Here is a 17,111-nt window from a genome sequence, read left to right as displayed (position 1 = left end):
TATTCGTGTGATTGGCCAGTTTCGGCAATACAATACAATACAATATATAACAAAGTCAACATTAGCTTAGAGGAGCTATTATTACGACAAAACATATCAATATAAAAGAAAAAAAAAACACAATGTGAAACATACGTGAATGGACATAAAACATGCACAGAGTAGTAACTCGAGATGTTAATTACGGGATTTCCATTGATTAAAATGTACATAAAGATACAGCATAACTGAACTGAAATTATTTGCCATTTTCATCTAACTTCCATGACACAACTGACTTTTAATTCAAGTTTGTCAAAGTTTTATCAATTTGTTGGAATTTTTATCTACAAAACGATAAAACTATTTTTTTTTCTGAAATGCCGGTATAAAATCTCTAGTTAAAAAATTGTTCACTCGAGCGGAGCGGTATAAAATCTCAAGTTAAAATGTAGTTCACTGCGCATGCGCATGTAACGTTCTCAAAATTGGGGAAACACCTAATCTGGAAAGTCCGTAGCATCGGTAGCTAACAACAAACGCTGCCAGAAAACTTATGCAAGTACACAGCGGTAGATGGTCTGAATTATCCTGCCATATACTAAATAATGAGTACACGACAGGAATTTAAATTTGATGACGGACAAATTAAATACGACTCTTTAAGCGAAGATGCCAGGAAACATCTTTTGCTTTGCAACAAACCTAGGAAAAATGTGTATCTCGTACTACTTCTAAGTGTTGCATTAATTCAATTTGGTATCATCTGCATTTTAATTGTGCGGTCTACACAATGTCAGAGTTCTGACCAGGATATAGCCGGCTCGAGTCAGCAGATGTCAGCTCAGCATGTTGCTCAGAAAAGCACTGTTATTGAACCTGAACCTATAAATTCTCTGTGCTTCCCGTGTGCAGAGATAGGTAGGAACATTACAGAGAATGACATCGGCGATATCATAAAACTGGACAAGAAAACAAACATGTGTTGCATGCAAGACGTGGGCAATCTGAAGAAACTGTTCTTGTTGGTAAGTGTATGTTTTGTTAAAGGCGATTACCCAGATTGTTGTTTTGTATTAGGCCTACTAACTAGGTCACGGTATGGATGTGTGTGTGTATATATAAACGGCGCCAGTTTTAAACGAGTTTACAACGGATAGATCCTCATCATTCACATATCGGATCTATGTAAAACTAAAATCTTTACGAATACTTTCAAAAATACATACAGGTGTAACCTTTTAATATCTTTCCTGTTTGCATCAGTTTATGATTCTTTTCTAGCATAAAATAGAATCTTTATAAATCATTTTTTGGTTTTCCTAATTTTTTCTTCCCTATTGCGCTGTAATCTCACCTTAAACTCGTCTTTGTCTTTTGTATACAAAAGAATTGGCCAGTGAACTTAGAAGAAGTGATGTTAATTAACAATGCTAGTATATAACGATTAATCAGCTATATTACTAAAGGCACAACTGATAAGCAAATATTTAGACAGTCACTGTTTTAAATTTGACAATAAAACTGACGTATGTTTTTATATTTGACAATTATCTACATGAACTTATGTAGATATTTACGAGAACTAACACTAACAGTACTGTCTTTTACTGGGTTTACCGAGCGGGCTTTATAACCCCTACCTGCTGGTTAGACCATGTCTGAAGTTAGCTTTGCATATGTTTCGATTAATGTTAATTGAAAATCAAGGTATGTATCACTTAACACTAAAAAGTTTTCCCTGTAACGTTACTTACTGTTACAGGAATGATCTGCTCACATACCCATTTTAACAAAGTGATGTTAACAATGAATTAATCATTCGCTGAAAATTTTCAGAGAGCTAAAAATATTAATCATCTGTCCGACAGATGCGGTGTAAAATCGATATATCAGATGTTGTCATATCATATCATATATTTTCATCATATACGCTACGTCAGCCTATCGTAGTATAAACATTACATGTTAACAATATCAAAACTAATTTTTTTTTAAATTTTCAGTAAGGTGATTACATACACACATCGCTTGACAATTATATGAAAGCAGGTTAAAAAATCAATGAAATATTCAAACAGACGTCCTGGTTGACAGCTGCACGTTTTCGTTTTGACCAATCAGCGTTACACATTTCAGTTAGTATTTAACATGAACCTTTGCTAGCACCCAGGTGAAGACAATAAAAATAGCATGGGCTGATGTTATATCATCTTTTGTTTGATTTGGTCATAAAACCATTAGAAATCATGAAATATTCACTCATGCCATAACATGGGACATCCACCAGGAAATGTTTGAGTATTTGTATTCATATTCAAAACATTCTAAAATTTCCTTGTCAGGGAGGTTCGATGTTTTGAAAATTTCAGTGCAGGACTCTTAGAGTTGGATTTGTTCAAATTTCTGCAGTGTACATTAAATCCACACTTGCTACAAACAGTAATCTGCAGACTTAAATCTGTATGCTATATATTAAATAAGACATTTTTGTTGAGTTTGTGCTTGTCTTTTACGATAAAGTTCAACTCAGGTGACCGTGAAGGACTCAGGGCCTCTTGTAACTGTAGAACTGTGTGAAATGTAATAGGGCGTATCAGATTAAATGATTCCCTGCTTCAGGATGCGTGTTGAACGTTTAAATAGAATACATACTACCCAGTGTCTACACAAATGTCCTTTGTTATGCTTCAGTAGGTGTTTAACATTTTATAAAGGTATATCTATGTATTTGTGTTTTTATGTGTATATATGGTAATTCATTCTCTTGTGCCGTATTGCAGATAGTCAACGAATATTACAGAAACGTGAAGAATATTTCAACCAATACAGAAACGAATTCAGAAGCAAATGACGAAGAAAAAGATCCGGACGAAGGTAGCATTGAAATATTAAAATTTCAATTTGCAAAACACCATATATAAGCCGTTTTGCCTTTTCATAACAAAACAAAAAATCACAGCGCACAAAAATCATAAAGACTTTATGGAGAATATTGAGTAAATATTTCCGCATATAAATAATGTAAACATTCAATTGATTATTAATTTCCTCTTCACGATATGCATGCAAGTATTAAGGACACAGTTACGCACGCCTAATCCTCTAATGCCCGGTGCTATAGATACTACAGTGAAGTATTAAAGGTACGACAGGAAACATATGCTTTTCAAGTTGGTTTAAAAATTAAGTAAAATACAGTGAACGTTATGATTGTGTTATTTCGTATAAAAAGTTCGAAAAATAACATTCCCAATTACAATCATTCAAAGTATATTTTAATCAGGACATGAACAAATGTTATTAACAAAAAAGTCATTACGACTTAAACAATATCATCTATATGTATATATGTATATATGAAGCAAATTCATGAAGACCCTATATGGTATGACAACATGGCAGATACATTCAAAGGTTCGAACTCACCGGAGCCTATTTTTACTTTGTTAATAGCTGTTGGACCGGTTGCTGGTTATGTTGGAGGTTCAGAACAGACGACAAAGACCCCGACCAAGCCTAAGCCACTATCATTTTGGAAAAAGAGAGAAATTGCTGCGCACTTGTTCCTTGACAACGACATTCTGAAACACTCCAATGAAACTGGCAGGTCGATCATTTATAATCACATAAATGACAAATCGATATCCACTCGTGACGCACCAAATCACTCTCACCAATCTACGCGTTAGTAATCTTCTACGAATGGATATTGGACTCCTCTAACATTTACTTTACAGATAAATGCATTCTTAATCAGTCGGAAAAGAATGACAGTTGATGAGTAAAAAAATAAAGAGACAAACTTACACAACTCTGCATTATTTGATTCATACAAGGTCTTATAGTGCACAGGAGGTCTAGACACACAACTACCATTCTTTATACCGTTTAATGGTGACACGTTAATGCCTTACGGATATAAGATATTTTCATAGCAACAAGCCGTTTTATTGTGACCTTTACGCGACAATTAATGCGTAGATGTATGTCACTGCTAAGAGAGAAAGTAAATATAAACCTTGGTATTAATAAATATTTTAAAATGTAAAATCTAAACATAAAAATGATACAATAGCACAATGTTTTCTTACATTCTTCAAAACACATTTTCCTACACTGTCGTATATTCTTATACATAACACTTTTGAAAAGTAGTTCCTGAACAAAAGTTGATTTAACACGCTATCGTGATTTTTCAGATACACGAGACAAAGCACTGTGGATGGGAAACAAGAGAAGCAGAATACTTTGAGTGGAAAATTACTAACCTATACGTTATGACTTTATATTTGATATCTAGTCATTGTCGACACAATGCACAAATATATATATAATAACAGGTATATATATATAAACGCAAAAGGCCAACACGGCAAATAAACTTGATTATCGCGTTTTCAAGCCGTGTCTCTGGCTATCTTCAGGCGATTACTTTAATGTTTTGGTAACAACATTATGACGTAATACAATCAATAACATATACCTGTCGTCAGCTTCCTCGGAATGTTGTGCACCTTAACATTAACGTTACAACAGGCAACTTGGTGTATAAGTAAGCAGGGTAATAAATTCAACAACCAATTATTGAATTTCAATATGAGCACTACGACAATGCAAAGCCTATTGCTCGCCATATTTGGAGGGTAAAATATGTGCATGAGTGCACATATCATATTGCTTTGTATTGTGCTGGACTCTGTTAATGTATGTTCCATTGAGGTTCTTCTAATTGACCAAGCATTATCGTATACACAAACACTAATTAATTTTGAATAGGTAATATATGTTTTGTGAACACTGTTCTTTGCAATATGATAATTTCTTGTATATATATTGAGAGTATGCAGTATATTTCCGAAGTTAATTGTTTCTAAAGATGTAATATCATAGAGGTGATTTTATTTATTTTATTTATTACATGACTAATAAAGAAATGAAATATTCAAAGTATTGAATTATTTATCAATTACTTATCAAACCCCAGAACCTTTCTAATTCAGATAGGTAAGTGGGAACAACAGAGCATACCAATAATATATTTTCAATTATTATGCATATACAGTCTGTATATCCAATGTAGTGACATTACCCCTAAGGATATGAACTGAACGCATTACATTTCATAGATCAAAAATGCATGACTCTCACAACACATGTACTTAAACATACCAGTGCTCCTTTCATAAATCGAATCGAAACTTAATATCCAAGCTTATCCTTTTTTATCATACATCCGCTGCGTTTAATTAGAGTGAGCGTTAAGATGGTTTCCAGTCTTATCTATATATCATTTGTATAGATGTATATCAATACATGTTTTCTATTATATTTCATATGAAATACCTCAATTGATCTTATCTTTTTTTCTTGTCCACCACTAGCTCCCAGGATTCCTTGGGATGGACGTGACTACCACAACTTGTCAATGACTAGTCACCTGTTGACTTACGACCCAGAAAAACGGAGCATCAAAGTCATTGAACACGGTCTGTACTTCATCTACTCTTCAGTGACATTACAAGCACCTGCATCGGATCTGAATGCTCAAGTGTACCATATGCTATTACGTGAGCATTACTTGTCTTCCGGAAACCGGAGCAACCATTATGATGATGAATAAATACGGTGGAGGAAAGCAGTCAAGTGGCTTCTACACCAGCTTCTTGTGTGGCACATTCAAACTCCGCAGAGGTGATGAACTGTTCGTCAAGGTGTCCAACAGTTCTTTCATGTATCACCTGTATTATTCGAACTATTTTGGCTTGTACAGGCTGTCCAGTTTTTAACTTTCAGTTAAAAAACAAAACAAAACCAAAAAGTTAATAAAAAAAACAAACAGAAAAAAAAAAAAACAGAAAAAAAAAAAAAAAAAGAGAAAGCAAAAACAAAATGAGCATAATAATAAGATAGTAAAATAGAAAACAAAACCTTAACAAAAATCAAACCAAAAAATATTAAAATAAATAATGAAAGACACAATACAAAAAAAGGATAATAGGGAAAAAAACAAAAAATCAAATACAAGAGAAAAAAAACCCACAAAAAACTAAACAAAAATAAGGGGAAAAAAAGAAAAAAAGAAAAAACACAAACAAGTAAAATAAAAAAAAAAACAAAGGAAAAAAATGATAAAAATAAACACGTTTCAACTGACTGGTCTTTTTTAATAGATGAATAACAATTAAAAATTATAGACATTATTTCTTTTTATATACAAAATGTAAACATATTACGCAATAAAAAAGTCAGTTATCTGTGATATTTTTAATTGAGATTTTAACGACCACTCTTCATTCACATAACATCTTCTATACCATATCATTTAATATATCCAGTAATATTTAGTGGCTTAACGTCCTGACAACATCCAGGGTCATATATAAAGTGGAGGCAAGCAATGTTGCAACATGCCATGTTGGTTCTTCAGTGTTCATTTAGCAGAGAACGAAGACGAAATTACCTGCTTTGTAATGTGTTTAATGAACATGGATGGAACTTTCCTGTAATATGGACCTGGCTACAATATAAATATTATACTTTATTTGTTAACACTATATGACAATCCTATATCCCCACTTCTGCTCTCCAACCCCGATGTTTATGGTATTTATAATTATGAAATACTAAGCTATTATTTTTTTTATGTTTTTATCATTATTTGTTTTGTTGATTATTTCTTTACTGCTAATCTACTGCAGTTACAATTGTTAAGTTTTTTATTCGTTTTGATAAAGTTAATCCATCACTCGTATTGTGATTCATTTTTTTATAATAAAAGTTATTGATCTATACTCTCATCACCTTGATATACTTGAGGTGATGCTTTAAGTATTCACATCAGGTAATACACACGCGGTAATATGTATTATACTATACTTATCATCATATGTATATTTGTGTTAGCATGGTAACCCAGTTCAGAGACTGCAGCTTGTTATTTGTTGTACATGTCTTAGGTAGCAGTACACAGTTTCTCGGTGTGGCCATGGGTGATTTTTTTGCTCATTAGATTACCCCATTATAAAGGTTTTAATTAAAAATGAAAAAAAAATCCTTGCTAAAATTGGTCCTGTCATGTTAAAGTGGACAATGTGGGGTTTCATTTTTTTCAGGATAATATTTTAGCTTTGTGTTGGAGATTACTAGTTACTTTACAGGAAGTGAAATTTTCATAGTGTTTACATGTGGTCATGTTATGAAGAATTTCCGAGTTGGAATTTGCTGAAATGTAAGTACTTTGTTACCATGACAGTGTTTTTGATTGTAAGATAGGTGTTTAGAATTAAATTTCTCCTAGAAAGTTGTAGTGTTGGGTTGGAATTAGCAGTATTTTTGCATTTTTAGCATTTTTTCAGTAGGTTACCATGACAATCAAATGTCAGAAATCAGAGGAATTTTTTTTTACACAAATTTCATCTCTCTACTGTTAATGTAATTGTTATACAGTTTATAAATATATATACATGTAATGATGTATTTTTCATAACCAATCTGCAATACCTGTATATCTCAAACATGACAAATAATTTCAGGAAAAATGCAAATTAACTGTTTACTGCTACCTTATAAACGAAAAACAACAGGGAAAAGAAATGTTGTCAAATGGTCATTTATTAAATGACAGGAACATTTCAAATACAACCATAATATCAATCACTGTTGTTATATAACATATAGATCTGAACGACATTTACTTCAGTCTATATGTACAACGAAAAGATGGGGTACAAATTATTGGCACCGATGAGAGGCGCAAGATACATATGCATGGAGGGATACATGATATGTAGAAAATTGCACCTCATCACCCCTTATATGTACATATTTTGGTTATTCAATCAGCCTTAAGATGTCATTTTGTAGAAGTAATACGCTAATGTGAATATAAATAAATGTCTTTGTTTATCGAGACAATGTTATAAAGTGTTTTTGTATGAAGCGAGTGTTCAATTTTTTTTTATTTCAGAGAAAAAAATATTTATTTAACCAAAGGCAAATGAAAAGTTAACATATGTGTCCTAATACAAGAGGACTTTCATTCGACATATGTTCACACACTCCTTGCATTCCTAGTTAGAGTTATCTCCCTTGGGACAATAAAAAAACTGTCCAAGTCGAATATAAACATAAAATTTACAAAAACAAACACTCCGCCGTGTCAATGTCCAGTGGTTGTGGGGAGACTGTAGTTCCGCCTATTAATGTTACGAAAATCAATAATAGCATATACCTTGGAAACACATGTAGCATTTTATTGGTTCCATCTGCTTATCTCAACACTACTCTAATGTAATTGGTCACTTTAACAGACACACGGTCAACAAGAAAACCCGATACTTAGCTGCAGAAGACAGTGGAGTCCGTCTACGTAAGACTCCTGACTGTAAATACGGAGACGGAGACCAATTGCTTGAACACTGATTCTGGTGCAAGATTTCTAGATGTAACTATACGATGACGTCAATTTCAGATGTCTTATCACAAATATTAAGCGTTTACGTCGATTTCTGGTTGAGGAGTGACGCTGGCGTAAGAGTTTTAGTATATACAGTGACGTCAACGTATATTGATTTGGGTGCTTGGACAGTAACGCCGACGTTTCCTTCACGTATAAAATAATATCCCGAGACTTTGCTTGGAAAGGCAACTGCAGTGACGATGGTTCAATTTAACCGAACGTTCCTGTTACTGGTAAAGCATCGACAAGGCATAGTTTCTCAGTAATATGGGGTCGATTCTTTTGCGACGTTATCAGGGTGCTCTCCCCATGGGTGGAGTCGTCTGGGGATTGATTGGTCTGAAATTTGGAGACGACTCCTTGGCCAAGTGATTAATCTCTATGAGCTGTCTGGACTTCCGGTGGTGGATGGGGTCCTTGTCTTCCGTTTTTGTTAGTATGTGTTTAGAATGAGTGTATTTGTTTTTGGTGTTGTATATTTTTATTGGTAATTTACTGAACGGTATTGTTGTTGTTGTGCACTTTGTGGATTCTTGTTGTTGTTTCAGAGTCGTGGTTACTGGTGTACGGTTGTTGTTGTTGTTATAAACTGCCTTGTATAAAGATTTATCGAGAGCTGTGTATCCCCATTGTCCTACCTACCCGGGTGATCACCAGAACATGACCGTTGCACCCTGATGTTCCCATTTAAGTGTAACCTAATCAGGGCGTTGGGCCTTGTAGTTAAGTAGTTTGTAGGTGTTGTGTGTTTATTAACAAGAGTTAACTTCCTTGTGATATTTGTTTTAAAAGTGGTCTATGTAGTCTGTTTGTGTGAGTTTTTTTCAGTATCAATTTGTGGATTTTATGTTCTACTGGGCTAGGTGACCTTCGGCCAGTGACCGCAGGTCTTATATATGTGTGTAAACATAACCTGGAAAAGCATGGACGTTGATATCATTATCAACAGAAAATATAGGTGAAGGGTATAATACCACGATGAATACACACGGTAAAACTGCTCATGACCTGTACACTAAATATAGCACATCAAACACACTGTCAATACATAATGCTGTATTATATAAGATACATTCAAAACAAACACGCTAGGGCATTCACCAGCGCCTAAGCCATTGGTAATGTTATTTATCTATGGCATGTTTAATGGCCATTGATCTGCACAATCCTGATAAGGGTAAAGACCCATGATGTGTTGCACGCGCTTGGTTGAGAGATTAGTGAACACAGATACACTATCTGATAACGATTGCAATTTTTGAATGATCAAAATACATGTATTTTCTAAGTATTTAACTACAGTTTCTTATTCAAGACCTCTTTATTTTGTTTGTGTTTACGTTCTTATCCCGTCTGTAAATTGTACTACAAACAAAGATACCCTCGAGCATTCAGACATGATTGTGCAGAGGCCAAGGACGAATATTTATGACATAATCATTATATTAACACACGAGGCCTGTACACGTCTACACACTGTTGTAGATATAACAAATAATCGGACTTGCACAATTTACTGTCGTTCGGGTTTCCGAGATCCGAATAAGATTAGCTAGAATTTATGTGTAAGTGAAAATAGCTATTTATCAAACAAATTTTGAACAAGACACAGCATGATTCGTTTTATGTGTGTATGTCAACACAAGAATTAAGAGCGGGAAAAATAGATCTAAAGATTATACGCTGTAAGATGCAAATATTCTGCGCTGGGATCTATTGTATTGATTTAAAGGGTCGTCGTCAAGATATCTTTTTTTAAATAAGTGTTCTTCAACACGGATGTGAAAGGCATAACGTTATTTTCATAAATGGTCAGATAGGACACAAAACAGAAAGTTCAAAGTTCGTTTGTAATGATTGGCTGTTATTCTAAACGTTGTTTTTTTAAATCACGATATGGTAAAAAGTTTAGCTGGTGATGATAATCGAGTCCATATGTCTCGGTATTTCGAAACAGTGTAGAAGTGGAAGTCATGATCTGTAAAATAAATAAGGACTAAGATGGGAATGGTAGAGTGCTCTAGTTACCCTCGGTAACCCTCAGTGCTGTACCTTTGCTGGGAGGCAATATAGCTATATATATATATATCAAACGGAGATGAGCATTGTCCATATTGACACATAGACAGGTAGATAATTATGACATCCGGCATAAATAAACACATACACTAAACCAATTACAGATGACGTAATTGCCCCGGGTAGATAATTCAGTGTCATTTTTAAAAAATATGTTTTGAGGACAAGAGAAGTGATAGATTTGCTACACATCAAAGCAATGCTTACGGTTGAAGACATGGAAAGGTTAACTACCTAATACAAAGAAATGAAACATACCAGAATAGTTCCTTATGATATTATCATTTGACAGAAAGCATATGACTTTTAGATAGAAGACCTTTTGCAATTTTATCATATTGGAGTGTGAAATTTGGAGAGATCAGAATTGAATATGCATTCATTCCTTTATCATTTTTTTTTGTTTTTATCAACTATTATATTTGTGTTTTCTTCATGAAGAAATATTGATCATTAGTTGTCAATTGTACCATCCCCATCAAATGTTTGATTATTTATACTACCTCATGAGCCTCTTTGCCCAGGAAATTTAAAAGATATTGGTTATCACACACACACACACACACACACACACACACACACACACACACACACACACACACACACACACACACACACACACACTCACAAACACACCTCCCCTCCCCCCACACACAGTTGTTGGAGGAGGAATAATTGTAAGTATACTTGTAATAACAAGTTTCATGCACACCTCACAGACACCATTAATTAGGTATTCGTTACCTGCAACAAAGTGGTATCACTCACTATTTGCATAGATAATGTGAAAAGAATTTAAATTGAAAACACGTCCTGTCGGGTAGAAAAATGGATTACGAGTCTTCATGTTATTCGTGTGATTGGCCAGTTTCGGCAATACAATACAATACAATATATAACAAAGTCAACATTAGCTTAGAGGAGCTATTATTACGACAAAACATATCAATATAAAAGAAAAAAAAAACACAATGTGAAACATACGTGAATGGACATAAAACATGCACAGAGTAGTAACTCGAGATGTTAATTACGGGATTTCCATTGATTAAAATGTACATAAAGATACAGCATAACTGAACTGAAATTATTTGCCATTTTCATCTAACTTCCATGACACAACTGACTTTTAATTCAAGTTTGTCAAAGTTTTATCAATTTGTTGGAATTTTTATCTACAAAACGATAAAACTAAAATTGTTCACTCGAGCGGAGCGGTATAAAATCTCAAGTTAAAATGTAGTTCACTGCGCATGCGCATGTAACGTTCTCAAAATTGGGGAAACACCTAATCTGGAAAGTCCGTAGCATCGGTAGCTAACAACAAACGCTGCCAGAAAACTTATGCAAGTACACAGCGGTAGATGGTCTGAATTATCCTGCCATATACTAAATAATGAGTACACGACAGGAATTTAAATTTGATGACGGACAAATTAAATACGACTCTTTAAGCGAAGATGCCAGGAAACATCTTTTGCTTTGCAACAAACCTAGGAAAAATGTGTATCTCGTACTACTTCTAAGTGTTGCATTAATTCAATTTGGTATCATCTGCATTTTAATTGTGCGGTCTACACAATGTCAGAGTTCTGACCAGGATATAGCCGGCTCGAGTCAGCAGATGTCAGCTCAGCATGTTGCTCAGAAAAGCACTGTTATTGAACCTGAACCTATAAATTCTCTGTGCTTCCCGTGTGCAGAGATAGGTAGGAACATTACAGAGAATGACATCGGCGATATCATAAAACTGGACAAGAAAACAAACATGTGTTGCATGCAAGACGTGGGCAATCTGAAGAAACTGTTCTTGTTGGTAAGTGTATGTTTTGTTAAAGGCGATTACCCAGATTGTTGTTTTGTATTAGGCCTACTAACTAGGTCACGGTATGGATGTGTGTGTGTATATATAAACGGCGCCAGTTTTAAACGAGTTTACAACGGATAGATCCTCATCATTCACATATCGGATCTATGTAAAACTAAAATCTTTACGAATACTTTCAAAAATACATACAGGTGTAACCTTTTAATATCTTTCCTGTTTGCATCAGTTTATGATTCTTTTCTAGCATAAAATAGAATCTTTATAAATCATTTTTTGGTTTTCCTAATTTTTTCTTCCCTATTGCGCTGTAATCTCACCTTAAACTCGTCTTTGTCTTTTGTATACAAAAGAATTGGCCAGTGAACTTAGAAGAAGTGATGTTAATTAACAATGCTAGTATATAACGATTAATCAGCTATATTACTAAAGGCACAACTGATAAGCAAATATTTAGACAGTCACTGTTTTAAATTTGACAATAAAACTGACGTATGTTTTTATATTTGACAATTATCTACATGAACTTATGTAGATATTTACGAGAACTAACACTAACAGTACTGTCTTTTACTGGGTTTACCGAGCGGGCTTTATAACCCCTACCTGCTGGTTAGACCATGTCTGAAGTTAGCTTTGCATATGTTTCGATTAATGTTAATTGAAAATCAAGGTATGTATCACTTAACACTAAAAAGTTTTCCCTGTAACGTTACTTACTGTTACAGGAATGATCTGCTCACATACCCATTTTAACAAAGTGATGTTAACAATGAATTAATCATTCGCTGAAAATTTTCAGAGAGCTAAAAATATTAATCATCTGTCCGACAGATGCGGTGTAAAATCGATATATCAGATGTTGTCATATCATATCATATATTTTCATCATATACGCTACGTCAGCCTATCGTAGTATAAACATTACATGTTAACAATATCAAAACTAATTTTTTTTTAAATTTTCAGTAAGGTGATTACATACACACATCGCTTGACAATTATATGAAAGCAGGTTAAAAAATCAATGAAATATTCAAACAGACGTCCTGGTTGACAGCTGCACGTTTTCGTTTTGACCAATCAGCGTTACACATTTCAGTTAGTATTTAACATGAACCTTTGCTAGCACCCAGGTGAAGACAATAAAAATAGCATGGGCTGATGTTATATCATCTTTTGTTTGATTTGGTCATAAAACCATTAGAAATCATGAAATATTCACTCATGCCATAACATGGGACATCCACCAGGAAATGTTTGAGTATTTGTATTCATATTCAAAACATTCTAAAATTTCCTTGTCAGGGAGGTTCGATGTTTTGAAAATTTCAGTGCAGGACTCTTAGAGTTGGATTTGTTCAAATTTCTGCAGTGTACATTAAATCCACACTTGCTACAAACAGTAATCTGCAGACTTAAATCTGTATGCTATATATTAAATAAGACATTTTTGTTGAGTTTGTGCTTGTCTTTTACGATAAAGTTCAACTCAGGTGACCGTGAAGGACTCAGGGCCTCTTGTAACTGTAGAACTGTGTGAAATGTAATAGGGCGTATCAGATTAAATGATTCCCTGCTTCAGGATGCGTGTTGAACGTTTAAATAGAATACATACTACCCAGTGTCTACACAAATGTCCTTTGTTATGCTTCAGTAGGTGTTTAACATTTTATAAAGGTATATCTATGTATTTGTGTTTTTATGTGTATATATGGTAATTCATTCTCTTGTGCCGTATTGCAGATAGTCAACGAATATTACAGAAACGTGAAGAATATTTCAACCAATACAGAAACGAATTCAGAAGCAAATGACGAAGAAAAAGATCCGGACGAAGGTAGCATTGAAATATTAAAATTTCAATTTGCAAAACACCATATATAAGCCGTTTTGCCTTTTCATAACAAAACAAAAAATCACAGCGCACAAAAATCATAAAGACTTTATGGAGAATATTGAGTAAATATTTCCGCATATAAATAATGTAAACATTCAATTGATTATTAATTTCCTCTTCACGATATGCATGCAAGTATTAAGGACACAGTTACGCACGCCTAATCCTCTAATGCCCGGTGCTATAGATACTACAGTGAAGTATTAAAGGTACGACAGGAAACATATGCTTTTCAAGTTGGTTTAAAAATTAAGTAAAATACAGTGAACGTTATGATTGTGTTATTTCGTATAAAAAGTTCGAAAAATAACATTCCCAATTACAATCATTCAAAGTATATTTTAATCAGGACATGAACAAATGTTATTAACAAAAAAGTCATTACGACTTAAACAATATCATCTATATGTATATATGTATATATGAAGCAAATTCATGAAGACCCTATATGGTATGACAACATGGCAGATACATTCAAAGGTTCGAACTCACCGGAGCCTATTTTTACTTTGTTAATAGCTGTTGGACCGGTTGCTGGTTATGTTGGAGGTTCAGAACAGACGACAAAGACCCCGACCAAGCCTAAGCCACTATCATTTTGGAAAAAGAGAGAAATTGCTGCGCACTTGTTCCTTGACAACGACATTCTGAAACACTCCAATGAAACTGGCAGGTCGATCATTTATAATCACATAAATGACAAATCGATATCCACTCGTGACGCACCAAATCACTCTCACCAATCTACGCGTTAGTAATCTTCTACGAATGGATATTGGACTCCTCTAACATTTACTTTACAGATAAATGCATTCTTAATCAGTCGGAAAAGAATGACAGTTGATGAGTAAAAAAATAAAGAGACAAACTTACACAACTCTGCATTATTTGATTCATACAAGGTCTTATAGTGCACAGGAGGTCTAGACACACAACTACCATTCTTTATACCGTTTAATGGTGACACGTTAATGCCTTACGGATATAAGATATTTTCATAGCAACAAGCCGTTTTATTGTGACCTTTACGCGACAATTAATGCGTAGATGTATGTCACTGCTAAGAGAGAAAGTAAATATAAACCTTGGTATTAATAAATATTTTAAAATGTAAAATCTAAACATAAAAATGATACAATAGCACAATGTTTTCTTACATTCTTCAAAACACATTTTCCTACACTGTCGTATATTCTTATACATAACACTTTTGAAAAGTAGTTCCTGAACAAAAGTTGATTTAACACGCTATCGTGATTTTTCAGATACACGAGACAAAGCACTGTGGATGGGAAACAAGAGAAGCAGAATACTTTGAGTGGAAAATTACTAACCTATACGTTATGACTTTATATTTGATATCTAGTCATTGTCGACACAATGCACAAATATATATATAATAACAGGTATATATATATAAACGCAAAAGGCCAACACGGCAAATAAACTTGATTATCGCGTTTTCAAGCCGTGTCTCTGGCTATCTTCAGGCGATTACTTTAATGTTTTGGTAACAACATTATGACGTAATACAATCAATAACATATACCTGTCGTCAGCTTCCTCGGAATGTTGTGCACCTTAACATTAACGTTACAACAGGCAACTTGGTGTATAAGTAAGCAGGGTAATAAATTCAACAACCAATTATTGAATTTCAATATGAGCACTACGACAATGCAAAGCCTATTGCTCGCCATATTTGGAGGGTAAAATATGTGCATGAGTGCACATATCATATTGCTTTGTATTGTGCTGGACTCTGTTAATGTATGTTCCATTGAGGTTCTTCTAATTGACCAAGCATTATCGTATACACAAACACTAATTAATTTTGAATAGGTAATATATGTTTTGTGAACACTGTTCTTTGCAATATGATAATTTCTTGTATATATATTGAGAGTATGCAGTATATTTCCGAAGTTAATTGTTTCTAAAGATGTAATATCATAGAGGTGATTTTATTTATTTTATTTATTACATGACTAATAAAGAAATGAAATATTCAAAGTATTGAATTATTTATCAATTACTTATCAAACCCCAGAACCTTTCTAATTCAGATAGGTAAGTGGGAACAACAGAGCATACCAATAATATATTTTCAATTATTATGCATATACAGTCTGTATATCCAATGTAGTGACATTACCCCTAAGGATATGAACTGAACGCATTACATTTCATAGATCAAAAATGCATGACTCTCACAACACATGTACTTAAACATACCAGTGCTCCTTTCATAAATCGAATCGAAACTTAATATCCAAGCTTATCCTTTTTTATCATACATCCGCTGCGTTTAATTAGAGTGAGCGTTAAGATGGTTTCCAGTCTTATCTATATATCATTTGTATAGATGTATATCAATACATGTTTTCTATTATATTTCATATGAAATACCTCAATTGATCTTATCTTTTTTTCTTGTCCACCACTAGCTCCCAGGATTCCTTGGGATGGACGTGACTACCACAACTTGTCAATGACTAGTCACCTGTTGACTTACGACCCGGAAAAACGGAGCATCAAAGTCATTGAACACGGTCTGTACTTCATCTACTCTTCAGTGACATTACAAGCACCTGCATCGGATCTGAATGCTCAAGTGTACCATATGCTATTACGTGAGCATTACTTGCTTCCGGAAACCGGAGCAACCATTATGATGATGAATAAATACGGTGGAGGAAAGCAGTCAAGTGGCTTCTACACCAGCTTCTTGTGTGGCACATTCAAACTCCGCAGAGGTGATGAACTGTTCGTCAAGGTGTCCAACAGTTCTTTCATGTATCACCTGTATTATTCGAACTATTTTGGCTTGTACAGGCTGTCCAGTTTTTAACTTTCAGTTAAAAAAC

General features: G+C 34.0%; 1 protein-coding gene and 1 pseudogene across 1 annotated transcript; both read left to right on the top strand.

Annotated features, from left to right (window-relative positions):
* Positions 1-587: 587 nt before the first annotated feature.
* Positions 588-5,768, top strand: LOC132563450 (uncharacterized; annotated as a pseudogene).
* A 6,147-nt stretch (positions 5,769-11,915) lies between these two features.
* On the top strand, positions 11,916-17,095 carry LOC132563449 (uncharacterized). The gene is made up of 4 exons (XM_060228207.1): positions 11,916-12,335; positions 14,091-14,184; positions 14,764-14,913; positions 16,692-17,095. Exons 1-4 carry the CDS (start codon positions 11,916-11,918, stop codon positions 17,093-17,095), a joined length of 1,068 nt encoding a protein of 355 aa, XP_060084190.1.
* Positions 17,096-17,111: the final 16 nt, after the last annotated feature.

Source organism: Ylistrum balloti, unplaced genomic scaffold (assembly GCF_031769215.1).
Source record: "Ylistrum balloti isolate Yb309-2 unplaced genomic scaffold, AGI_CSIRO_Ybal_v1 Utg371732, whole genome shotgun sequence".
NCBI lineage: Eukaryota > Metazoa > Mollusca > Bivalvia > Pectinida > Pectinidae > Ylistrum > Ylistrum balloti.
Note: the sequence above shows the minus strand (reverse complement) of the source record. Positions and strands in the feature narration are given on the sequence as shown.